At 46.1% G+C, this 27,439-nt stretch overlaps 2 protein-coding genes and 1 long non-coding RNA gene across 4 annotated transcripts in view; 2 read left to right on the top strand and 1 right to left on the bottom strand.

Moving 5' to 3' along the window:
• Window positions 1–12,831, top strand: part of LOC146057445 (uncharacterized) — a 31,848-nt gene extending 19,017 nt beyond the window's left edge. The window contains exons 3-4 of one of the 2 annotated variants that reach the window (XR_014469724.1): window positions 11,571–11,671; window positions 12,070–12,831. This is a non-coding gene — a long non-coding RNA (uncharacterized LOC146057445). Of the gene's footprint in view, window positions 1–11,570 lie in introns of both variants that reach the window. The other variant, XR_014469723.1, reaches the window with a different exon arrangement.
• A 9,490-nt stretch (window positions 12,832–22,321) lies between these two features.
• On the bottom strand, window positions 22,322–25,673 carry PDCD6IP (programmed cell death 6 interacting protein). Its single transcript, XM_083168674.1, has one exon. It carries the CDS (start codon window positions 25,415–25,417, stop codon window positions 22,814–22,816), a length of 2,604 nt encoding a protein of 867 aa, XP_083024800.1. The 5' UTR covers window positions 25,418–25,673; the 3' UTR covers window positions 22,322–22,813.
• Window positions 25,674–25,776: 103 nt separating this feature from the next.
• RAB20 (RAB20, member RAS oncogene family) overlaps window positions 25,777–27,439 on the top strand; it is a 33,136-nt gene continuing 31,473 nt past the window's right edge. The window contains exon 1 of the mRNA XM_083168675.1: window positions 25,777–26,289. Within this exon, the coding sequence (XP_083024801.1) occupies window positions 26,115–26,289 (175 nt within the window). The 5' untranslated portion in view covers window positions 25,777–26,114. The remainder of the gene's footprint in view (window positions 26,290–27,439) is intronic.

Raw genomic sequence — 27,439 nt, 5'->3', positions numbered from 1 at the left:
AATCAAAACGTGGGGGTGTTGGGGGTGGAGCTATGCTCCGTTCCCCATCACTTTAAAAAAAAAATGTGCCATCGATAGAGGGAAACCATCTGGTTCTCTCCCATTGATGGCAAAACTATTTGACATCGGCCATAAATCATCGATAATTTTGAATGGTCGTTGACCATCCCTAGTGTAACCTTAACATCGCTAATGATGTGCACTCCCAGGCGTCGTTAACAACTCACTCATCTGAACATGTTCAGACAAGGGAGTCCTCATTGACGATGGTCATGCAGCATCCGTAGCATGACAGTCGCTCTCCCTTGATGTCACCTCCTTCCCTTCCCTAAGCAATGGCAAGTGCGCCATGGGGACCTGCCGGATCCCCATCACCGCCAATATCGGCATCGGCGGGGACTCATTAATAACCCTTTCAGATATACTACCCGGGATTTTAAACCCAGTACAATCCTGGGTTTTTTAAATCCCAGGTCCATTGCAGGTGTGCAGGATCCAGGATTTTAGTCCACTAAAATTCTGTGTAGAGCCGTTCAGATATACCATAGTCCCGGGATTATTCGCGTGCACGTGCAAATACCAGGATTTTTGTAGGGGTATTAGTGTGTATGGGGCTTAAGTGTGACGTTCAGGAGCAGAGCAATTTATTGTCACCTCACCTGTGGGTAAACATCTTTATTATTCATTAACTAATTCAAAAAAGGTAATGACAATACAGTTAAGGTAGAACAAAGCATTTTGTCCCTTCTAGAATAGGTCATGTTGGTAGATATGTAATCAGAGTAGGCATGGTTATTGACCATTGATGATTCATCATAATCAGTGGTTTATGGTTGATGTCATATACTTTTGTCAAAGATGGGGAAGAACCAGAATGCTGACTGAATGCGAACAATGTTGTTATTGAAACAAAAACATTGATGGCCGGTAACATCGCAATTCTGATGTCCATCCCACCTCCCAGCTGAACCTTGTTATCTTAAGTGCCATACACAGTAGAGGACCCGCAGCTGACCTGTCTGCAGCCAATATAGTTAACCTCGTGGCCGATACTGTGTGTACACACTGAACGATATTGACTGCCGGGACCCCCTGAACATGCAGGTCATTTGGCTATGTAGCCAAATTGATCAGCATGTGCAGTAGAATCAATCATTGTTAACGATGTGCAGGAGCATGCATCCTTAACAATATTGAGTGTACACGCAAGACGACATAGCGAACTACAAATGGAGAAGCTCTCATCTGAGCGGCTCCCGGCGCACCGACCACCATCCGCTATCATTCACAAACCTCCCCCATACATCCTACCAGTAGTAAGGTGCAACTAGTGGTTGCAATTGTTGCAATAAGTTCAGCAAAGTATCCAAGTACATCCTGGCTTGCAGTGGGCTCCAGTGTACACCTTCGCTGACTTCAAATTTGTCTCCATAGAGCAGAATTTCCCAAACTCTTGCATACCTCCCAACAGTCCCGGTTTTAGCAGGACAGTCCCGATTATCAGGGCCTGTCCCGCTGTCCCACCCGCAGCCGGCAGTGTCCCGCGGTGAGGGGGGGCTATTGGGAGTCGTCCGTCTCCTCCCCCCCCCCCCCCCCCCCCCCCCGAAATTTCGCCCCAGCTCCATCAAAGTTGGGAGGTATGCTCTTGCATTAGAGGCCAGGTTTTAAAAATATCCATGCTTGAGCAGAGGTGGATTAATTAGTTTCTCGATCAATTTCAGCATTGAGCAGTGTGCGCTGAGCTGGGGGGAGACTGTACTGGGCGGCAGCCTGTCATCTCTCTCCACACTGCCCAGCTCCCTGCAACTACGGACAGGGGAGCAGGCCCCGGGCCCCTCCAAAAGAGTAAAAAGTAACTCCCCCATGATGCCACTGGGCCAGGGGGGAAACACACAGCAAATATACATGCAAGTGCGTATTTAGGGGTCAGGTCACCACAAGGCACAACTTTTTTGTGCCCCCCCCCCCCCCCTATTAGGCGTGAGGGGGGCTGGGGGAAAGAGAGAGATGGGGGTAGATAGAAAGAAAGAGGAGACAGGAGGGAGAGGATAGAGCGTTAGATATAGGTGGGGCAGGTGGAGAGAGCACAGAAGAGAGTAGAGATACAGGTATGTGGGGAGTGAAAAACAGAATAGAGGGGTGTGGATCGTTTGGTCTATACCAAATAGGTCGACACCACTATATCGACACGCAGCAATGTCGACATGGGTCAAGGTCAACATGACATTATGTCGACATGAGCATTAGGTCGACATGGGCTAGGTCAACATTCAAAAGGTCGACATGGGGTTTTTCACTGTTTTTTTACCCGAATGTTGACATGTCGACATGGACACAGTTTAAAGTGCACTGCATCGTTTGCTTCGCTCGCAATGCTTTGGGCACACTATTTTATTCTCCCCCCACGCCCTAGTGCAGGGCTGGTCAAATGCAGCCCTCCAGATGTTGATGAACTACACATCCCAGCATGCCTTGCATCAGTTTCAGCATGGCCACATAGCAAAACGAATGCAAAGCATTCTGGGATGTGTAGTTCATCAACATCTGGAGGGCCGCAATTGCCCAGCCCTGCCCTAGTGGATGGTAAGGCATGAAATACCGCCTGTTGGCACGTCGGCTCAAAAAACTGTGAAAAACCCCATGTGGACCTTTTGACTGTCGACCTAGCCCATGTCGACCTAATGCTTGTGTCGACCTAATGTCATGTTGACCTTGACCCATGTCGACCTTGCTGCATGTCGACATAGTGGTATCGACCTATTTGTTATAGACCAAACGATCCACACCCCTCTATTCTGTTTTTCACTCCCCACATACCTGTATCTCTACTCTCTTCTGTGCTCTCTCCACCTGCCCCACCTATATCTAATGCTCTATCCTCTCCCATGGACCATGTCGACCTTGCTGCATGTCGACCTAGTGGTGTCGACCCAATGCTTGTCGACCTAGTTGTTGTAGACCTAATGACCGTAACCTGAATAGAGAGGGGGCTGGGGGAGGGAGAGAGTAGGAGGGAGAGAGAGCGCAGGGGTTTGAGCCTGTCAGCACAGCACATACTGTAGGTGTGTGCTGTGCTGCTGAGCAGTGGGAGTTGGTAACACTCCTCCCATGACTGATTTATTGTGTTTTCACTTTTTTCCGCAAAATTTTTTCCCAGGGCCTGCCATACTTCTTGGTGGCCTGCATGTAATATACGTGCTAGATCGATCCCCCCAGGGATCGCCAGTGTTGGCCGAGAATCCGCATAAGCTTGTGCAGGGTTAAGCATGAACCCGGTCAATAGGAGTTCAGGGGCCGGGCTTAACACTTCTTTGGTTTATGCTGATTACCGGGCAACGTGCGGTGCCCAATGCAGACAGTGCTGGCAATCTCCAGGAGATCAATTGAACACATATATTACATGCATGATCATGTATATAATATATATATGCTGTGTGATCACCACTGCATTACTTGGTCGGCACTGTAGCCGCCTCTGATTGGATGGAATGAGTCCTCTTCTTGGGGGCAGAGGTGGCTTATACCCCTTTCAGACAGAAAACGAAGTTACCAGGTGAAGCAGTTACACCCGGTAATTTCGTGAATAACACGGGTCCTTTTTCTGTGTGAAAGGGCACACCCGTGTCGTAAATCCCATGTCTCCGACCCTGGAATTGACCAGGGTCGAGGACACGGGATTTATGACCCATGTTGACCCTTTCACACAGAAGAAATACCCGTGTTATTCAGCGGTACTTATGTAGTATCTGGGCGCCCGATTTTTTGATTGTATGCCTTAACTTAAGGCATAAAATCAGATGCGATGCGATGGACCCGATTTTCCATAGGATTCATTCTAAAAATGGTCTTGTTCATTTCCCTACTATCCAAGTGGGCATGGAGTTGGATATAAACCTGTGGCGAGCGTAGCGAGGCGAGGGGACGCAGATTATTTAAAATGTATTCCATGTCACCAAAATAGTCCGCGCCCCCGCGCGGGGCTCGCTGCGCTCGCCTCGCTTCGCTCGCCACAGGTTTATATCCAACTCCATGCCCACTTGGATAGTAGGGAAATGAACAAGACCATTTTTACATTGAATCCTATGGAAAATCGGGTCCATCGCATCGCATCGCATGCGATTTGGTCGGATGCGATCGTCCCGACCCGATTTCAAAATCGGGCGCCCAGATACTACATAAGTACCTATTCAGCAAATTACATATTGGCTGGCAAGGTTCTCCTAGAGAACGCCAAGCCTTTTTCTAGAGTGGGTAATGTCAAGGACAGAAAGTGTTACTACCAATTAGACATACCGCTTGAAATTTTTGCATTATCCAATATAGGTCTTAAAAAGTTATAATGAATTGAGATTGCTTGACGGTGAGGCACTGGATATGTCAATAAAGTGTCCAGAGTATTATGCCAATCTAACTTAAACATTCTTTGTAATGCATGATATATAAAAGCGAGCCTGTATAAATGCCATAGAATAAGGTGCCAGCATTGCGTAACTGGCTGTAATTTCTGCAAAGGTCAAAGGGCGTTCATTATCAATTGAGACTAAAGTTTTCAAAGTATGAACACATGCCACACACCATAACATGAAGGGGTGAACAGCCGTGCCATCAAGGAAGTTGGGGTTTCAAAGCATTGGGAGATGGAGAGAATAAAATGCATTGAGACCAGCTTTATTGCTCAAGATATGCCATAGCCGTCTAGTTGTCCATAAAAGCGGGTTTAATCATAATTATTCTGAGATTTCCTGATCATGTAAATGGAGAAAACACACTAAATTGCAATTACCCAAAACAATTTCTTCCAAGGTGACATTGGCATATACAGAAGTTTTAAGGAGCCCGACCCTTAAATGTTGAAGAAGGGCTCCATAATTATAAATTACATACAAGTCATTTCTCTTTGTGGAAACATGAAAGCCACCACGTCACTGTAATATGAAGCTTGAAGCTGACATGTGAAGGAATATCAGTATCCAATGATACCTTATCATAGTCTTGTTACTTATGGAAGCCTCTCAGTATTACATCACAGCTTACAGATATGGTGTCTTTCTCCCATGGCATTATATGTCAGGATTTTGTAATTGTTTTGTTTTCATAAACTTAGCATTATTCTGCTGCACAATTCTATTGCAGAATTTTCATGTCTCAATTTTCCCAGAAGTACCAACTTTGTGTCTCTCTTGCTGTATGTTCTATATGCTATGTATATTAGGTTTCAGAGGTTCAGAGATAATCGCAAATGCAAACCCATTGTTTAAAACCAGGGGCGGATTGGGAATTCAAACCAGCCCGGGAAATAACTTAAAGCAGCCCCAATGGGGTGTGGTGGGGGACCCTTTGGCGCGCCCGATTTTTTTTTTTTTTTTTTGGGGGGGGGGGGCGCGGTCTGGTGACATGGGGCGTGGCCTATTTCACCAAGGCCATGCCCCATTTTCACCGCTGTGGGGGCATGGCTAGTGGCTCTCTGAGCTGCTGGCTATGTCCCCAGCCCCTCAGGCTGCAGAATAGGCGCATGCGCACAGCTAGGGAGGCCAATCCCGGGATCGGCGGGATCCCGGGATTTTGTCTTAAAAACGACGGGATTTTAATCCCGGGATCAAGCCATCCAATCCCGGGATTGTGGGATTAGTACCCGCTTGTAAAATACATGCAGCTGCCCTCCCGCTGTGCTGCTCCTAGAGGGCCGCTCGCCCGCCTGCAGTGAAGCTACCAGCAACCCGCCGTGCTGCTCCAAGCCGAGCGCCTGTCGGAGATGATGGTCCTGCTACTGCCTGTCAACACCGTGTAAGTGACAGTGCAGAGCAGGGCAGGGGGGGGGGGGTAGTGAGAAATGGTGCTGTGGTCTGCCTTTCAGTGAAGTGCGGCCGTGCAGTTTTGGGGGGGTTTATCAGGGAGGCCAATCCCGGGAATCCCGGGATTGAGCATTTTTCAATCCCCAATCCGGGATTGAAAAAATGCCCTGGGATTAGCATTCCTACGCACAGCGTCTATTCTGCAGCCTGTGGGGCTGGGGAGATAGAGACAGGGGTGTGACAGGGGGTCTCCCAACTGCCCCCCCCCCCCTACTTGACCCAACGGGAATTTAGGGTATGGCTTTGTATGGAAGGGGTTTAGCCACATAATAGTACCAAATCACATTACAGCACACAGCATAATGCCCAGTACACATTATGGCACACACCGTTATGCCCAGTACACATTATGGCACACACCGTTATGCCCAGTACACATTATGGCACACACCATTATGCCCAGTACACATTATGGCGCACACCGTTATGCCCAGTACATATTATGGCACACACCGTTATGCCCAGTACACATTATGGCACACACCGTTATGCCCAGTACACATTATGGCACGCACCGTTATGCCCAGTACATATAATGGCACACACCGTTATGCCCAGTACATATTATGGCACACACCGTTATGCCCAGTACACATTATGGCACACACCGTTATGCCCAGTACACATTATGGCACGCACCGTTATGCCCAGTACATATAATGGCACACACCGTTATGCCCAGTACACATTATGGCACACACCGTTATGCCCAGTACATATAATGGCACACACCGTTATGCCCAGTACACATTATGGTACACACCGTTATGCCCAGTACACATTATAGCACACACCATTATGCCCAGTACATATTATGGCACACACTGTTATGCCCAGTACACATTATGGTACACACCGTTATGCCCAGTACACATTATAGCACACACCGTTATGCCCAGTACATATTAAACCACATAAGTGCTGCTTACCTACATGCTCGTTGCAGGAGTTACAAACTGGTTGCCACAGGGGGGCATGTCTTGCTCTCTGTCCAGGGGGCATTTCATTTTGGTTGCCCAGGGGGCATTTTATGCTCTCTGTCCAGGGGGCAATTCATGCTTGTTGCCCAGGGGACAATTTATGCTCTCTGCCCAGGGGGCAATTCATGCTAGTTGTCCAGGGGGCTAGAAAAGCTGACATGCAGCTCAGCAGAGTAGGTGAGAGGGCTGTCTGAGCTGTGGGGGATGAGATGCCGCTGGAATAGCTGACACGCTGCTCTGAGTTGAGCAGTGTGTCAGCTCTTCCAGCAACATCCAGTCCCCTGCCACGCTGACAGCCCGCTCATATCTCCTGCTAAGAGCGTCTGTCAGCTGTTACAGGCGCATCCAGTCGTACCCCATCCACCGCTCTCGCAGCCGACTGTACTTACACGGCATGGCGGGGGGTGGCGGAGAAGTCTGTGAAACAAACCTGTGCTCGGCTTCAGCTATGTTAAAAATGTGCAGGGTGCGGAGGCTGGCTCATGATTGTCTGCTGTCGGCCACTCCAGTGATTGGCTCACTATCGGCTCTCAGTCTCAGCTGCAGCACAGTGCATCCCTGCTGTGACAAATTTAGAATAATACAAAACAAATTTTGTGCGTGACTGGAGTTTTAACCTTAACCCTTCTCTTTGTCCGGACCTTTAACACCTATTTTTTGTGACTGTGTTGATGCCCTTACGTTGCCTCTTGGGTCACCTGGTCCTTTTTGCCTTTGCTCTTTTTTATTTTTATACAATCATTTTTTACCCAAATGTTTTTATCTTTTTTTGTATATATGTATTTGCATTGTACGTATTTTTAGTCCAACTATGGACTTTTTGAAAATTAAAATTTTCCAGTCGACCCATCATTTTTCTCCTTGTTTTCCTGGGGTTACCAACATCCACATTGAGAGAATTTCTGTGGAAATAAATACAAAGACCCTTTTTGATATTACATAGAAACCTTGATGCGTCTGGCTCCAGTCTAAAACACCGTGAGTGTGGTACGCTATCCTCTTTAAGACCTCTACCTTGAATTACACATAAAAGATACCTTGATGTGCTTTCATCCACCATCTTGGATGTGAGTGGGGGTACGCCAATATATATTCATTCACCTGATATATAATTTTGGGATAACCTTCACGAAAGATACCTTGATGAGATTTAACCCACCGAGTAACCAGTGAGTGGGGGTACGCTTATCTATCCTTCCTGTCAGCAAATAAAAGTGTGTTTTTAAAAATATACCTTTATGGGATTAAAATATATAACATTTAAGTGAGTACGCCCCTGAAGTAAACTTCGTGACAAAATATAGAAGTCGGGAGAAAACCAATTTCCTCTGTCATACCTTGAACTTTATTATTCATTTATATTGAATTTTATTTGTTTACACAATGTATATTTTCTTAATTTTATGCCCTCTTTGAGAGACATACGAAAACGCACGGATCTCACACTTTAAAAGAATTCCTTCAAGGGACCGATACTCTTACCTCCCTCCTATTGAGACATATGAAAGGGAAGTACTCTTGACCTTATACTTGTGCACATTGATTTTGTTCACTTTATTTTCACGATATATTTGTAATTAGTTTTAATTTTAGCGCTGTGTACTGTTTCTGGATCTTAAAACCAATTTTTCCAAATTTAGAATAATATACGCGCTGGTATATCGCGTTTGTGCAAACCCGCGGCCCAGCAGGGAGGGTGAGCGGCCGCATTATAACTTAAATGACCCGGCCCACCGGGAAAATACCCGGTTTCCCGGCAGGCCAATCCGCCCCTGTTTAAAACCATGTAACTGCAGGGGATGTGCAGAGAGACTTCGATTTAGGAGGGGTGTGTTCAAACTGAAATATAATACCCCTTTCACACCAGAAAATACGGTCCAGGGATCATGTCGGGGCATTCCCGGGTTGGCCCCTTTCACACCAGAAAAGTCCCTGCATTTTCAGGTGTGGGAAGGAGGTGGGATCGCGGTGGGCAGGAGGTGGGATGGCGGCGGGCAGTACTCAACCTGGGTTGTTGGTCCTCGGTGCAGGCCGGGGATCCACACAGACGGCTGGCGCAGATGACAGGTCAGACGGCGGGCGCAAAGGACACGGCTCTCTGGCTGCAGTGAGAGCACCAGATATCTGCATCATCGACATACGCTGCCTGTCCTGTCATCTTTGCCCGACACGTGTGTGGCTCCCAGACCTGACAGCACACCGAGGACCGGTAACCTTGGTGAGTACCCCCTACCCCTTTCACACCGGCCAGGTCCACACGTTGAACTTCGGGAACAGCAGGATTTTGGCCCAGGAACCTTACACACCAGCGCTGTTGTTCCCGGGAATTTAGGCTGGTTTGAAAGGGGTATAAATTACAGTGTAAAGGCCCCCATACATTATGCTGACTTGCAGCTCCCTGGGACAGGTCAGATACATTTGGGCACTTGATGTGCCATTTTTTTTTTTAAATAGATTTATTGGGTTTTTCAAAGACAAGTTTCACAAATAGAGACAATATCACCTAAGTCAATACAGCAGGTAACAAGTATTTCAGTTACGTGGCTTAATCAGCAGTGAAAACATAAACGTAATTGCAATTATAGGGCATTGTATTTTAGGTTGGATAATCAAAAGCTCATTGTGTGGTACAACACATCAAATAAACAATTGCATTATAGCATGTGAGCCCTCAATGGAAGCCCTGCAGCAGATATCATCGTAATTGTATTATGTGGAGCAATATCTCTCATACAATAAATGTCAGGAACAAAACACCTCAGAATTGCACTGCTGATAGTACTAAACATGGGTAAAAAGGGGGAGGGTTTAGTAAGGGGGATGTGCTATTTTTTACATGTGATATATCAAATGCAATGGCAAGAGCCAAACAGGAGTGGGGGGCCAAATAGGTGGTGGGGGAGTGGGGCTTATTAAAAATAAAATAAAAAATCCCCATACAAATGAATTGGCATCCACTGATTGGCTGAGAGCTCTCCTATTTGCGTCCTCTTCACCAGACTCCTGGCTCCCCCATCGTCCCCCCTTGCCGCCTCTCTTGCAGCCCAGCTCCCGGATCTCCGCGCCACCTATTTGCATCCCCCCTCGCCCGCTCGACTCTTGTGATCCCTTCCCATTAGGTGTGATGCTAAAAAGTACCCACAATGTTCCACTGACGGCACATATTGCACGTGAAAGACTAAAAATAGCAGTTTCTGCCTCAGTGGAATGTAGCGTAGCCGGTACTGTCTGACACTCCACTAGCTGCAGTGACCTATGAGGGAGAGCAACCTCATAGTACTGAACTCATACACACTGTAGCATCATCTCAGCCAACTGACCAGCAATGATTAGGTAAATATTCAATTGTTTTGTAGAGAGGACAAAGGGTTCTGACTTTTTTTTCTAATTGCTGACATCATTAACATTTATAAATATAGGCTTAAGTTTGCAGAAATCATTTATGCGCAATTATTAAAAAAGGCATTTATAAAAACAAAATTGGAGTTTGGTCCCTTCTATTTAAACTATATTCAGTGGTAATCCTATTGAGGTTTGTAGGAGAGAGAGCTTCTGATCCCTTTCCTGCAGCCTCACTCTGGCTATAGAATCTGACACTTTACCCATAAGCCCATGTCCATTTCAATTCCTTCAAAATGAAAAGTAACTGGCCAGAACAGTTGCTGTCACATACACTAGTGCGATTTATGCACTCATCCTCCAATTCTGATGCATCGGCCTGAGAAATCGGATGAAAAATGTCACATCACGTGTTTTAGCTCCAATTCCAAACCGATGTACGATCCCTCAATGGATCAGAGCTGGAGATCACAAGGCCTGTACTATAGATTTTTAGAATCCCTCAGGCCTTACTGGGATCGCACATGATACATGGGACCTTATTCTAGTTCACTCTTTCTGACAAAATCCTTCTTAGATGGACAAAACCATGTGCACTGCAGGTGGCGCAGATGTTACTTGTGCAGAGAGAGTTAGATTTGGGTGGGGTTTTACTTGAAAGTGAGATCTATATTGCAGTGTAAAAATAAAGCAGCCAGTATTTACCCTGCACAGAAACAAAATAACCCACCCAAATCTAATTCTCTCTCCACATTTTACATCTGCCCCCCTGCAGTGCACATGGTTTTGTCCATCTAAGAAGGATTTTGTCAGAGTGAACTAGAATAAGGCCCATGGATACATCGCATCCTACCGCCTGGGAAGCTGCCAGCAGTTCAAGGGATATCTTATGCAACTTCTACCTCCGAGAAGTTGCATAATTGTCTACTGCCATTACATACTACTATGGTCTACTGCTGGGGTAGCCAACCCTAGTCCTCGAGAGCTACCAACAGTGCATGTTTTGCAGGTCTAACAGAATCACAAGTGAGCTAATTAGCTCCACCTGTGGATCTTTTAAAATGTGTCAGTGATTAATGAGTGCAGCTGTGCAGCAGCTAGGTTGTCTGGAAAATGTGAACTGTTGGTAGCTCTCGAGGGCTAGGGTTGGCTACCACTGGTCTACTGCTTATTACATACTTCTACTCCGTTTGTCTTCTTTAATAGAGGAATATTTTTCTATATTCAGTCTTTATAAGGAGGGAGAGTCACAGCTGCTGCTTCTTTTAGGGATTACATTCTGTTACAGCTTGAAGAAACCGAGGAAATGGCATTGGATAGGGCTGAGTTGCCAAACAATGTGCGTCTTTCAATGTGCCTTTAATTTGCTTTTTTTTTATCTCCTATTCTCCCTCGGAAGCTTTCTCAGTTCAGAGTCCAGCCAATTTGCCATGCGTGCTATGCCACTTGAAGATAACATCACTCAGCACTTCTGCTCCACCATCTTTAAAACCAAACACAGTTGAGTAACCACAATCCAGTTTTTTTTACATTTTTGACACCATGCTATTTCCAGCACAAGACCGGTAATGGTACCCAGGACACATAATCTGAGTTGACTGACAAATGTCCTAGGTTTATTCCGGGTCAATGGCTCAATGTGAAAGAATTATTACTTAAGAAAAAAGTTCTGTTTTGGACCTATCCAATCAGAAAATATGGTTCTAGTAGTCTTCTGGCTCATTCATGATCAAACATACTTTATATAAGCAGCAATCTCCTTAGACAGTAATGGCTTCCCATTTACTATTCTTCCGTGCATACTATTCTTCAGTGTTCCTCCAACATTAGTCAGGTCATGAGAGCCCTGGGGTTCTTTGTGATTTTCCACAATATTAAATGCCTTTTTCTTTTTAAAGGTTCCAAGCAATCTCCTTTGATCGATGCATGGCATGCATCCACAGAGACCTGTGTGCTGTAAAAGTGAAGTCCCAGGTTAATGTTTTTAATTAATTGAAAACCATTCAAACTCACACCAGTTCGTACTCCGCATTGAATTATCCTCCTTACTAAATGATGGTATCCAGTCATTGGTCAAGTCAATATGTCGACACATGAAAAGGGTTGACATGCATTAGGTCGACATAAAACAAAAACGGACTCGTTCATACTTTACCATTGCAGTGGGCATAGAGGAAGACTATAATAATGTGCCGAGCGGACAGAGGTACTGTGCCCGAAGCAGGGTGCACAGGTGCAGGACACTTAAACAGTGTCCATGATGAACTGAACCAACATAGACACCAAAAATCCTGAAACTCTCATGTTGACCTCATGTGTGGACATTTTTACTGTCGACCTAACAACCCATACACCTAAATAATGCCTATAACTGGGGCTATAACAAGGTCCAGGAGGGAAACAGTCTTCAAATGAAGGGAAGTATTAGAACACAAGGACATGCACTGAAACGGGAGGGAGGCAGGCTCAGGGGAAAGCTGAGGAAAACATGTGTGGCCATTTGTGACCACATCAGATCAAGCACTTGGTGGTCTGGGCACAAACAATGACCATGCCAGGCAAGTGGTTAATGTTGTATCATTTTGACTGATAATGAATAAAAAAATGTGTTTTGGTGTAATTTGGTTTAGAGTCATCTCTCTGTAAAGGGCCACAGAATATGTGAGTGCTATAAATACCGTAATAAATCAATAAATCTTTGGTTTTAAGACTTCAGTGATGTGTGCGCACATTAGATCAGATTTAATCAAGTACAGGAAATGCTGGTTCACATATCCTGTAGCACAGGGGTGTCAAACTCAAATTCATCGGGGACCGCATCAGCAGTTTGGTCACCCTCAAAGGGCCGGTTGTATCTGTAGGTCCCCGTGTATAATTATAATGCCATGACACCACAGGCTGCTCCCCCTGTATAATATAAAATGAATGCCATGACACCACAGGCTGCTCCCCCTGTATAATAATAATGCCATGACACCACAGACTGCTCCCCCTGTATAATATAATAAAAGTAATGCCATGACACATAAATGATTATACAGGAGGAGCAGCCTGTGGTGTCATGGCATTATTATACACGGGGACACATCAGAAAACAGCAGATATATATATATATTTTATTGTGAGTGTGATCCTCATCCTCACTTACTGTTTCTTCGTCTGTCCTGCAGCTGCTGCGGCTTCCAGCTTTTCTTCACTGCTTACTGCGGCCACACTGTCCCCGACTCCCGGTCCAGCTTCCCTGCCTGCTCCTACTTCTCTACAGACGCATGGGTGGCGTCATCGTCATGACGTCCCCACCCAGTGTCTGTCACTGCCGGGCATCAGAGGGAACAGGCGGCCGGGCCCTCCTCCACGTAGCCGTGGAGGCCGGCGGCCATGTTTCTGTAGCCGCATACATATGTGCCTACAGGAACATGGCCGCAGACAGTGGAGGAACAGGTAAGGCGGCCGCGGTGGGGTGGGTGAGAGGAGGTGGCCTAGGCAGGAGCTGGGACACACTGCCCTGCATGCTATCTCCTCGCGCGGGCCACATGACGAGGTCTGGCGAGCCAGATTTGGCCCGCGGGCCTTGTGTTTGACACCCGTGCTGTAGCACCTCTACACATTAGAAATCACACATGGCAATATGCTGCTACCGAAAGGTGTATGAAAATCATACAACTCTAGCAATTTGTGCTGATGGTTTTTGGTGACCATTGCACATTGTGGACAGTGACTCCAAAGCTCTTGGTGTTTAACACAAGACAGCAATTTAGAATACGCTATAATTACACTTTCTCTATTGGGGTAGATGTATTAAATAGCATTAAGTGCTTTTCCTGCAATATTGTAAGGGAAAAGTGTGTTTAATGGCTTGTTTAATGTATTAAAGTAGTGCTTGACGTGCGACAGGGCAGCCCTGAGCGTACCATTCAGGCATTGTCCTCCTGTTTTTGTGTATTGCAGATTGCGGCATGGGTGATGCAGGAATGCCCATAAAAGCCACTGTGTTCCGGATCGCCAGCCCTGGCCTGGCTATGTCCTATCCTAATGCCCCGTACACACGGCAGCGATATGGGCTATAATCGCTGCAAATATGGTCGCTGGCGACCATATTGCCAGTGATGGGAGTGTGCCCCGGCGAAAAATCGCTGGGTGCGCGCTCCCGTTTTCAGCCCCATTCTAATTGCTGGTCGTAGGAGCTTGCTCCTGCGACCAGCTGATTACCTCTGCGGCACCGCTGGCAGAGGTTCCCTGGTCACTGATGAAAAGGAGACACTGAGCAATATATCTCCCCCGTGTGTACGCACCTTTACAGCAGGGACAACGCTGTCCCTGCTGCTGGCTTCGTGCTGCACACGAGATTTCACAATAATAATCGCACCATGTGTGGGCACCTTAAGTTTAATAAAAGATAATTAAAGATTGGTTCTTGATCAGAAAATTTGCAGGCTGGACATGCTTCTAAATAATAATTGTTTTTTTTTATGGCTGTCATGTGCTTTCGTGATTGCTGTGAACTTTGCTCAGGGCTAGGCTAGAGCAACATAGTAGTCAGGCAACACTCATTATGCTCAATAAGAACAATAAATGAGGCAGTTTTCCAATATAAGTAGAGTGTGTCTATATTGGGATTGTGTTGCCTATAAATCAACAATGCAGAACAGAATTTGAAACTTGTGCAGTTTTTTGTTGAGGGAACTTCAGTAGGACAAAGCTGCAAGTACTCTGCAAATTGCTCCCCTCACTACCGCAGCACACAAGCACATGACGTTTACATTTTATTGTTTGGTTCCGTTTAAATCAATTTCTACATTTTAGAAAATTGTATCCCACGGACTTTTGGATCTGGTCCTCCCGCAATACTGAATTTGGGAGTTTAACAGCCATGCTCATTTAAAATAATTTGTATCATCTACACCAGTGGTCGCCAACCCGTCACTCGCAAGCTCACGGCAGCGAATCGGGTGGCTCGACCACTCTGCCGCCCCCTCCATTATCTGCCGGCGAGAATCCCTTTGAGCCTGAGGGGTTGCGCATCTCTCCTACCCCTCACTGTGCATCCCTGTGACTGGGCCACCCGTCTGCCAATCAGAGCTTGCAGGCCGGCAGCCAATCAGGAACTGGCCTGCAAGCTTTGATTGGCAGATGGCTCAGTCACAAGGAAGTTAAGGGAAGGAGAAATGCACGGTGTGCTGTGCTCTCCTTCCCTGAGAAGGGAAGCAGCGGCGGTGGCGACACAGGACACAGACAGCGGCACTGCAGGGGGACACCTGACTATCCTCTACCCAGGAGCAACATTGAGTGCTGCTGCTGGGAAACTGGCACAGTGGGGAATTACCTAGCCCTTTGGGGCATACTCATTGCTGGCACTGTGGGGCATACCTGTTTCTGGCACTGTGGGGACATATCCAGCACTGAGGGGGCATATCCAGCACCCATGGGGTCATACCTGGCACCATGGGGATATTCCAGTTTCTGACACTGTGGGGTCATACCTGGCACCGTGGGAGCAAATGTGTATCTTCCACTATTGGGGGCAAATGTGTATCTGGTACTATTTAGGCATATGTTTATCTGGGGTACTTGTTTGTGCACGGCGCCCATCGCATCGCAGACCATAAAGCATACAATGGTATGCGATGCGATGTTATACGATTTTAAATTGTATACCATTGCATTGTATCACATATACAATGGTATGCAATTTAAAATTGTATAAGCACCCTAATGGGTTTTTCAATGTTAAAAGTGCCCCCTATAAGATAATTAACCGTGATGGGTGCTTAGTATGTTAAAAGCGGATGTGGGACCATTTGTAGACAACAAGTAGATAGACAGCCATTAGGTCGACACCATTAGTTCGACAACTCAATAGGTCGACATGCTTTTAGGTCGACATGTCATTAGGTCGGCATACCATTAGGTGGACATGTCATTAGGTCGACAGGTCATTAGGTCGACACTGCCATTAGGTCGACAGTGTCTAGGTCGACATGGTTTTTTTTCACTGTTTTTTTGGACGAAATGTCGACACAGTCGACATGGACACAGTTTGAAGTGAACCGCAGCCCCTTGCATCGCTCACTTCGCTCGCAATGCTTCGGGCACGGTGCCTCGCTGAGCTCGGCACACTATTTTATTCTCCCACCACGCCCTAGTGGATAGCAGGGCATGAAATACCGCCTGTCGGCACATGTCGGCTCAAAAAACAGTGAAAAAAACCATGTCGACCTTTTGACTGTCAACCTAGACATTGTCGACCTAATGGCAGTGTCGACCTAATGGCAGTGTCGACCTAATGACATGTCGACCTAATGGTATGTCGACCTAAAAGCATGTCGACCTATTGAGTTGTCGAACTAATGGTGTCGACCTAATGGCTGTCTATCTACTTGTTGTCTACAAATAGTCAGGATACCGTTAAAAGCACCCCCACTATCAACGCCAACCCGAAGTGTGGTGAGGGAGCCCGCGAGGGGTGGTGGTACGCGTCCTCCGACCTTTTCATACCCCCACTATCCACGTCGGCGTGGAGTTGATTTTATATAGTGTGGCGAGCGCGAGCCACCGAGGCCGAAGCGTGGTGAGCGCACGCGGAATACATGTAAAGTAATACGCGTCCCCTCGCCACGCTTCGGGCTTGGTGGTTCGCTGCGCTCGCCACACTATATATGAAAAGGTCGTAGGACGCGTAATGCCACCGCTCGCCACGCTTCGGGTTGGCGTTTTCAGTGGGGGTGGCGTGGGGGTGCATTTAACATTGTAAGCCCCCATTTGGGGGCTTATACAATTAAAAATTGTATAGGGGATTTATACAATTTAAAATCGCATCACATCGGTGTGCATCGGGTGTATGGCATGTGATGCGATTATATGTCGTACCACTTAATTTATTTTGCCGTCTATTTCTCGCATGAAGATAAATCTAGCAATAACAAATCTATGGGGCCTACACACGGGGCGATTTCAAGACATTTTCAAAGCGATCTAAGTAGAACGCTTAAGGTGCTCCTACACTTGTCCGATTTGGGACAAATTCACCCGATACGTGAGAAATCGGCCCAAATCGGACCTGTCCAACATCCCATACAACCCGATGCATAGTCCTGTGCGCATCTGGTTGGAGTAGGGAGGTTGGACAGGCTACACGTTAAATCTATCGGATAGGACCCATCAGTGGAACACTGTGGGTGCTTTTTAGCACCCGCAATGTGTTGGTCCGATCCACAGGTGTGTGCCAGCAGTGATCCGGGCAGCAGCAGCAGTTGGCGGGAAGCAGCGTCCATGCAGCGGCAGATGGGAGCTTGTAGCGCTATTTGCCAGGTGGTGAGGCGGGAAGCGCAGTGCTGAATTTGAAAACACATTTTGAAAAGACTGGCTGGACGATAATGGCTAAGAGAATTCAGCCAATCAGCATCCAGCCAGTCTTTCTAAAATATATTTTCAAATTTTGCAGCACTTCCCACCTCGCCACCCGAAAATGGAATCATCTCCTGCTTGGCTCCTGATCCCAAGGGGGCGCCTCTCTTCCCCTACAAGTTTGAATCAGTTAATTGAAAGCCATTTATATCTCTGCTGTGGATGACTCCCGCTAATAACATCATTTTTGCAATTGTCACACCCTGTATTAGAACCCATGACCTGTTTCATTCAAGACAAACACCTGACTGTTTGAGCTATGTGGCAACAAGGATTAACTTACACCACTGTGTAGGAGGGTAAGTGTTCTTCCGTGCCCTTCTAGAGGACAACACACCCCCCCCCCCCCCGCAGCCTTAAGGCCCCCATACATTAGGGCGACTTGTCCTTAAGACAAGTCGCTCCCAACTTCCCCGGCTGCTCCCCGGGGGAGCTTGATTAGATTGGCACTTGATGTGCCATTTTTCACATGTGATAAATCGTCTCGATTTATCACATGTAAAAAACCCGGGGAGCAGGGGGGGCTACAGAGCAGGACTGCTGGTGGGAGCAGGGGGGGGCTGGGGACGCTGCGGGGGCCACAGGCGGCATAGAGCCGGGCAGAGGGAGCCGGGAGCTGTCAGTGCTAGAAAAAAAGCCTATACAATGAATGGGCAGCCTGTGATTGGCTGAGCGCTCTCTCAGCCAATTGCTGACTGGCTGAGAGAGCGCTCAGCCAATCACAGGCCGCCCATTCATTGTATGGGCTTTTTTTTTTATTCAGTACTGACAGCTCCCGGCTCCCCCTGCCCGGCTCTATGCCGCCTGTGTCCCCCGCAGCGTCCCCAGCCCCCCCTGCTCCCTCCACCGCCGCCCCACTAGGTCCCAAGTCGGACGTGCAGCAGGTCCGACCACCCGACGCAGATCCGATGCGCACGAGACCGCGCATCGGATATGAGGGGACATCAAAACTAGCCGATTTTGGTCCGATTTCAGCCAGATCCGACCGAAATCTGACCAAAATCGGCTAGTGTATAGGGGCCTTTACCCCATAACCCCCTCCCCCACAACCTAACACTAAACCCTCCTTTCCCCAAACTGACCTAACCTACCCCAGCATACTTACATTCGGCATATCAGCATTACTCCAGTGCCAGCATCCTAATTCATGGCAAGATCATGCTGCCAGTCTTCTGTTAAATATTATATGCAGTGCTTTATAATTTGAGCATCCAAAATTAAAAAGGGACACATATGAAAAAAGAAGTGTGTTTTACGTGTATGTAAATATACTCTGCACTGTGAACCATTTCATTTTGCATCAGTAACATATTATACCAGTATGCTCCGAGCATTCACTTTATTCAGAGATAAGGGAGATGTATCAGACAAAGACAAGGAGGAAGTTATCCATAGCAACTTCAGTTTATAGCATTACATTAATTATATTAAAGGAAGGCTAGAAGCTAATGGATACATCTCCCTAAAATGTAATAAACCAATAAGTAAATAAGTCCACCCTCTTCATACGGTTTTAAGCGTTAACATGTAAAGTTAAATAGGAGTAAAAGGTGGTCTTACACGGTACAATATTTGTGTGCGTTTTGAACTACATCGCATGCAATTTGCACGCAATGCGAACCAAAGCTAGTTCAAAAAGCTGCACAGACTTTATGTGCTGTGCGATGCAATATGTAAAGTAAAGCTGGCCATACATCTACAGATCGATTGTCAGATCTGGCTGTTTGCTCTCATCCATTACCAGGATTTTGTTCCAAACGACAGGTAACCATTTGCTTTGAAATGCTGGAAAACTGCCAAAAACTGTCACTCAGATTTGACCAGGTTTTTGTTCCAACCAGCCCAATCTGACAATCAATCTGTAGATGTATGGCCAGCTTTACACTAATTTGTGCCAATTGACATACTTTCTGCATGTTGTGCACTGTTAAAAAAGCAGTAAAAGAACAAAACAAACAAAAAACTACCTAGAAACAGATGGTCATGTAATGTCTGCAGGGCATCCTCTGTCATAAGACAGAGAACAGTCAGTCTCAGTAGGTAAAGCAAGGTAGGGTTTCAGGTTCTGCAACAATTTATGTGCTGCAGGATGTATATCAGAGTCTATTATTAGTAACCCCCAAAAATAAAAAAATACCAAGGTAACTAGAAGTAAAACAGACATCAAATGTGACACTTACCGTAGGCATGCGTTACCCCAATATATGAATCACCTTACCAGGTCTATTTGCTTCATTACCTGGGCAAGTATAAATATGGCTGAAAATGATACTGTACTGGTTGAAGCATGCTCACATTGGTCCCAAATTTAGAAGATCAGACTGTAGAAAACTGGGTGGTTATCAGCAGATTTGCTCTGAGTGAACATAAAATATTAGATCCTGGTATTCAAATGTTCTGCCTATACAAACAGCTACAGCCAATGCTTACAACACTGCAGTAACAACCACATTGCATAGCAGGGGGTATTCGGGATGGTGTGCATATTAATAAATCCCCTACTGCGACTTCTCTGAGAGAACTCGCAGCCAATCTCCCTTGAGCCGCCTGCGTTCCCATTCCCTGCTGCGGGATCCGATGGTTTCTTGGTGCAGCAATGACGTTCTCTGGCTCCAACGCGCATGGGACACGCATCGGATGTTAAACACATGCAAATTGACCTTTGCCTTAGCCCTTTGAGTAACAACATCTTTGAGTGTTGTGCAAAATATCCACTAAAAATGCCAGTGTCATCCACATTTGTTATATAAAGTAAAAAAAAAAAAAAAGTTGTGTAAGAAAAAAAGATTATATTTCCTATATAAAAAAGGTACACATTACAGGTCATTGTGAGGAATAAAAAAAAGTTTGCTTGACCATTTTCACACCTATTTTGACAAATTAAATTGGCACTCAAAGGGCTAACAGTACAATAAAAGTAGAATAAATTAGATCTGACAAAATTTTATGCAAAGCTCTCTCTTAAAGGCCCCCATACACTATGCGTTTTGGGCCCAATTTCACCCGATTCAGATGGATCGGGCCACGAAATCTGACTAGTCAAGAGGTCGGACCACCTGCACATAAGATTAGCTAACTCTTATTTGCAGCTCGTAGCCAGGTAAGGGACACAGAAGCAGCAGGAGGGGGAACAGAGAGGCGGGCACAGGAAGCCGGCCAACGGGCTGACTTACAAAAAAAAAAAAATGACAATACAAATGAATGGGCAGCCAGTGATTGGCTGAGAGAGCTCTCAGCCAATCAGCTTCCCATTCATTTATATGGGCTTTTTCCCCCCCCCCCTTTTCCTGCAACTTGGTTCCCTGCTCCCCCTGCCTGGCTCTCTGTTCCCCTCGCCTGTGTCCCCCGCCCCCTGCAGCTCCCTGGGAGTTGCATGCGATTTATAACGTGCAAAACTGGCACATTATATGTCTAATTGTGTGTGACCCCTCCCAGAGAGTTGCCATGACAATCAAGTCCGATTTGTCCTTCTGACAAGTCAGACTAAATGGATGGGAGCCTTACACCTTTGTGTGCCACGTGAATGTGTAAAAATTGTTAAAATTGCAAGCAAACATTTGTATTCATCAGAATGACTTGTAATGTATACCTTATAGAGGAAATACTTTTTTTTTTTTTTTTTTTTTTTTACACATTTTTTTATATTTATGCGAGCAACGCTGGCTTTTTTTAGCCAGTATTGTGCGCATCTCACATAGATGTTGGCAGTCAAAGGGTTAACAAAACACAATATTGAATGAAGTTATGCCCTTCCACCGATTATGCTGGCAAAAGGTATTTGTTTCCCCACACTTAAAACTTTCCTTCACCATTGTAAAAAGACAGATTAAATACAATTAACACACCACTGCATAAGGGGTGCGAGTTGCCATTGTACTGGCGTGTAAATACCAGAAATTTCATAAGAATGTGCCCTAGCTCCGTGGATTTTTGTACATAGCCCTATGAGGCCACGGTTAAAAATCTAAGTTTGGACACAAAACTGCTTTATACATTGCTAACATCTAGCTTGCTGTTTATATCATGTTACTAAAACAAATATTAGGCCTGCATTGGTAATAAGTTTCTAGTCACCACATAAACACGTCTGTAAGAAACAGTTCCTTGTGTAAGCCACACCTCTGGGTGGGTAATTACAGCACAAAAGATTGCAGAGTTAAAGTGCATGGTTACATATCAAGTATCGTCACCACGGTGACATTTATGAATGTCAGAACAGCTTTTCATACTGAGCTAGATCAGTATTGGTCGTTAAACTTTTAGGTTTTACAACCACTTTCATTATCTCTAAATAATTGCTGAATATTAACCCTTTGAGTGCCAAGTGAATTTGTGAAAAGTTAAAATTGCCAAGCAAACATTTTAATTCATCATAAGGATCTGTGATGTTTATCTCATTTAAAAAATACTAGTAAGCCCACTCGAAGCAAAAGCTTTGAAAGCTAGTCTGCTACCTTCTGTTTGTGCATGTGTGAGAAAGATGTAGTTTCACTCTCTGCCAGCAGATGGCAGTGTTTGAGACCTATGACACTAGACATATATAGAGATGATAATCTAGGCTTGTAATTTGAATTTATATAACAAATGCGAGCGACGCTGCCATTTTTAGCAGATTTGAACATCTCACAGATGTCGGCATTCAAAGGGTTAAGGAAAGGACAATTTGCAATTGGACAAAAAGATTATTGCTGTACCATACAAGCTCCACATAATAGGTCTAAAAAATAAATTGAGCCAAAACAAAAATAGTTTGCAAAATGTAGCAATTGTTTTATAAACTATATTTCAATTATACATCTTAGATTAACATTCTCAAGCTCTGCTGTGCTTTTTTAGGTTTATTTTTCATTATGATTTACAAGGCTTTTAGATTAATAGACAAAATTGCATACAATAACTGAACTTTAAAGAAATAAAGAGTAAAAATAAAAAGGAAAAAAAATAAACACCCCAATTTTAATATATGAAAGCATAGTGATACCGGGGGTGTGTACTTTATCAAAGGATCCCCAGATCAGTGTAAGATCATCTTTGTCAGGCAAAACTATGAGTCATATTTTCATTCTGATCACGCTGAAAGGTATGCAGGCAGAAACAGCTTAGTGCACTCAGAACTCAAACTGTTCTTAGAGCTCAAGACAGATTAGGGAGTTTTATATTTCTTATATAGGCCACTAAATGCCTGTGAAAGTTTTGTTTTTTTTAGTTACCTTATAGCATGTTTTTTCTAAGCACTTCTTACTGAGGTTGGTAAAAAGGTGGCTGGGGATATGGAAAACCAGGCTGCTGATTTGGGTAAGGGGCCTGACCTGCCTGGGGTTGATACAAGTAGGGAGGCATGGTTTGGCCATACATATATGGATTATAACCAGCAGGCATAGGCATTCCATAGTACCCTGAATATCCTGGGTAGGTTGGGAATGGAGGACCCTGTGCCTGTGAAGGTACAGCGTTAGGAAGGGGATGTGAGGGAGCAGGGGCAGAGGCACCCGGTGCTGCAGGATTCATATTTTGTGCTACACTAATAGGAGCTGGAGCACTTGCAGGAATGGTTGGTGGAGGAGGACGTGCTGGGGGCTGTTTATTTGTGTAGACATTTCTTGGTGCTGGTGTTGGAGTGCCTGAAGTTCCAGTAGCAGCAGGAGTGGGTGCTGCATTCTGGTAACTGGGTATGGCCGGCATTGAAGGAGCACTTGGTTCTCTGGCTATACTTTGCTGCAAATCCTTCAGCAATTCATCTCTTTCTGTCTTCCGTGCAAACACAATATCACTGCACTTTCCTTGGAACTTCAACAGGATTTCAGTGAGGTCATTGTAAAACTTTGTGCCTTCTCTCAGATTAGCCACAAGCTCTATGTAGCTGTCATGCCCAGCAGCCAGTTTTTTCAAAACTTCCTCTCTTAAGTTCGCTTCACTGTTGGATTGCTTCATCTTTGAAAACTCCTGGTGGGAAACTTGAATATTGCTGATTATTTCCTCCTGCTTTGCCAGGTTTTTCTGCATTTTATCAGTGTAGCTTCCATAGATGCGATCAAGCTCAGTCACAGATAAAGCCTCTTCATTAATGGCTCCATCCTGTGCCAAAGAAGTCAGAAATTTGGTGGTCATGTCAAAATTGACAGACTTGATATCATTTTCCAGTTGCTCTCTTTCTTTCTTTACTTCATCTAAGTTGGCTAGCAAGGATTTCAATGTGGTCACAACCTCACTGCCCTGCATGGTTTTTGCTGGGTTGGCAGAAGGAATTGCTCCATTGAGGTCTGCTTCTCCCTTACACAAGATTGAAATAGCTTCACGTTGAGACTGGTAACGCTCTTTCACAACGGCATCTGCTCCAATTGCTTTATCCAAAACGCTACGGAAATTGTTGCCCTCAGTTCTTAAGGGTTTGTAAAGTTCATTGGAAGGTGTTCTTTGCCATCTTTCCTTAAACTTTGCTTTTAACTCATTGTCTGTAGCTTCCTCTTCATCCAAGAACTTCAGCGATGCATCAAGAATTTCTTTATTTCTCTGGAGAAGTTCTGGAAGGTCTCTGATTAACTGGTCAATTGTCTGGATACCACCTTGCTCGATTACAGCCTTTGACTTCTGCAAAATGGACTGGGGGATACTATCACCAGATACATCTTCAATAGCAGCAGGAAGATTTAAAGAAGCAAGTACCCCATTACATAAAGTTGTAGCATCTCTCATCTTAGCAATGGTTGTGTTGATGAGATCGGCTTTCCTCTGATTGTAGACACTGAGGGACTGCTGCACTGCCAAAGGCACCATCTTTTCAAACAGATCACTATATTTCTGGCTCATCGGGGATGCAACAGGAGTTGGTTTCACAAGAGCGGCTTTTCCAATAGGATCAAGATCTTTTAAATCTGGGACTCTGTCATGGTAAATGAAGTCGTTGTCCTTCTTTGCAGCAGTGAGGGCACGGCTGATTTTATCTGACAGGTCTTTGACACTGACATACTCGTCATACCTGGAGGACACATTTTTTACCAGATCTGCGGCATGCTGCAGCCTGCCCACCTCTTCCCCAAATTTCTTCTGCTGCTTGGCAAGGACAGACTGGTGGTACTCAGCTTGGGCCTGCATGATACTGTGTTTGGCAGCCAGCACTGGGAAGACCTCCTTGGGCAGAGCATCTTTGTACTGGCACTGCTTGTAGGCATCACCATAGAAGTCTGCGGCCTGGCTGGCCAGCTTAGCAATGAGGGCATCTTTCATCTTGTCTCTGGTGGCTTTCAGGAAGAATACCTCCTGGGCTTGGGCCAGCATGATGACACTCAGCGTGCCCACCGTATCTGGGGAGATATCCACGGTGGGGTCCCGGTTCAGGGCTGAGAGCACGGTGTCCTTGATGTGGGAGAAGGCCCCGGCGGCCAGCTGATAGTACCGGGAGGCGGCCTTCATGGCCTCGTCGTTGTCCAGGTTCTGCTCGGAGGCGATCTGGCTTGCCAGGGCCCCGATGTTGAAGAGCACGCAGGTCTTCTCGTAGCCCAGGCTGGGCAGGCCGAGCTTCACCGAGCCCCCGAACAGCGAGCCCTTGTCGAAGGCATCCTTCCAGGTGAAGGTGAGGCAGAGCTGGCCCTCCGCAAACGGGAACTTGGGCTCGATGGAAGCGAGCTGGTCGTAGTAGCGCATGACAATGTCCAGCGAGCTCTCATGCTTGTCCAGCGGCCGTCCCACCGCGCTTTTCCGCAGCTTGCCCAGCTCCTCCACCGCCCGGCAGTACTCGGCCTGCTCGGTCCCGGGCGGGTACGTGTTCTGGATGAACTTACACAGCGGCTTCACCAGCTCCACCTCCGACGTCTTCTTCAGCGGCACGGAGATGAAGGAGGCCATGGCGGCGGCTGAGTGCGGGAGATCGGGCTGCAGTGACGGCTCTGCTTTTACCCTGTGTGCTCCGTCAGTATCGGCCGAGCGAGAGAAGCTGTTTCCGGGTGCCGCCTCCCCTCCCCGTCACTCGGTCACACGGTGCTGCAGCTGCTGCTGCGTCTGAGTCACCTGCGGGGGAGGGAGCGCTGTCACTTCCTGCTGCTGTTACGCCGACACCCCTGGCACACTCAGGTAATAACAAGGCAGTGCTCGCTGCTGCCCCCCGCCGGCTGGGAGAGCGCATAGCAACGCGATATACGTACATGTACCGGCTGCTGCTCATTATTATGTGAGGAGGCGGGGCCGACAAGGGACGGGGCGGGGCGGTGAGGGAACTGACTTCCTGCCCCCTCTCTATCCCGACCCGTCCTTGTTTTGCCAAGTTAGCAAAGTTTTGCAGAACTTGCAGAAGTGTGAGTGCAGCAGCAGATGTAGCGGCAGTGATACCCCCGGTCACTTACTATCTATGTACTTACCAAGAGCACAGTGTTAGGGGGCAATGTGTCACCAGGGCGCCCCCATACCTGGTCTCACTCTCTAAAGGGGGCAGATGGGGCTATAAAGCTCCTTACACTGCATGGACGCTGGCCCCTAGGCGCCCGTTTCACTGTTACGCATCATCACCTGGATCTGGGGTTCTGCTGCCTCCTGACTCCCTGGCAACATGATGAAGAAACCAGACCTGAAGATAGTGCTTCTGGGGGATATGAACGTGGGGAAAACCTCCCTCCTGCACCGGTACATGGAGAGGAGGTTCCAGGACACAGTCAGCACAGTTGGGGGAGCTTTCTACCTTAAGCAGTGGGGACCCTACAACATCTCCATTTGGGACACTGCAGGTTCGGTATTGCTAGTGCTATAAGTACAGTAGCTATGTATTCTAGCATGCACTGTTGTTGTCCAGCTCCACTTGTTCTTGTGTTCCATTACTGTAATATATAACTAAATGCATGCAACCATAATAGACATCACATCTCAGAAATGCAGAATTCTATCAGGAACTGCTGCTACCAGAAGACTATAGCCTGCATTAGACATTGTAGGTTGGCAACCTTCTCCGCAAATACCATCACATGCTGTTTTAAGAAATTCCTGTGGTAGGGCTTATACAGGAAATAATTAATGTGGCATTACCTGAATTACATGTAATTATTGTTTGCGCTTGTTTTTGAGGGTTTAATTCACATATATGTTTTCCAATGTTGCACAAAACCAGCATTGTATTGTTGTATTACTTAATTGAAGTGTCCTTGCATTTTGGTACTGTTGCAGCTTTAGGCTAGCATGTATCTGTTTCATGTCTTTTCTAAACATCAGTTTGTAGCAAACATCTTGGGGGGGGGGGGGGGGGGGGAATGTACTAAAATGGGAGTTGTATTTCACATGGGATGTTGCTTTGGGCAACCAGACACAATCTTCTTATTTATTTAGAACCTTCTAGAAGATGATAGCTAGTAGCTGATTGGTTGTCCATAGCAACATCTCATCTGAAATAGAACTCCCATCTTAAGGTGTGTACACACGCACAGATTTTTCTGTCTGATCTATCTGGTGGGAACAAAAACCTGGAAATGTATGGGAGCATATGACAATCAAAGATTTCCACCCAAATGCAGGAAAACAGAAAAAAAATATATGCTTTGATACATTTGTTGTATCAGAATGATTAAAACAATTTGTCTGACTGATCACTGTCTGTTTTCAAGTGTTTGGGAACAATTTTTTGATTGTCATTTGCTCCCATACATTTCCAGGTTTTTGTTCCCACCAGATAGATCAGACAGAAAATCTGTACGTGTGTACACACCTTTAGTAAATTCCCCCTTTAGTGACAGTAGAACAGAGAGATTACCAGGTGACCATGGGGTTTACCTACAGTATACCACTTTCAGATCACAAATCCGAGTCAGACCCAGGATCTGGTATCAAACGTAATGTTCCTATGGTAAAATTCAGGGGATGATTAATAAAAGGTTTCCGTTTTACCTT

This window comes from Crinia signifera, chromosome 2 (genome assembly GCF_055691185.1).
Source record: "Crinia signifera chromosome 2, ASM5569118v1, whole genome shotgun sequence".
NCBI classification, from domain to species: domain Eukaryota; kingdom Metazoa; phylum Chordata; class Amphibia; order Anura; family Myobatrachidae; genus Crinia; species Crinia signifera.
The sequence above is the reverse complement of the archived record's forward strand: the minus strand, read 5'-3'. Positions and strand labels throughout refer to the sequence as shown.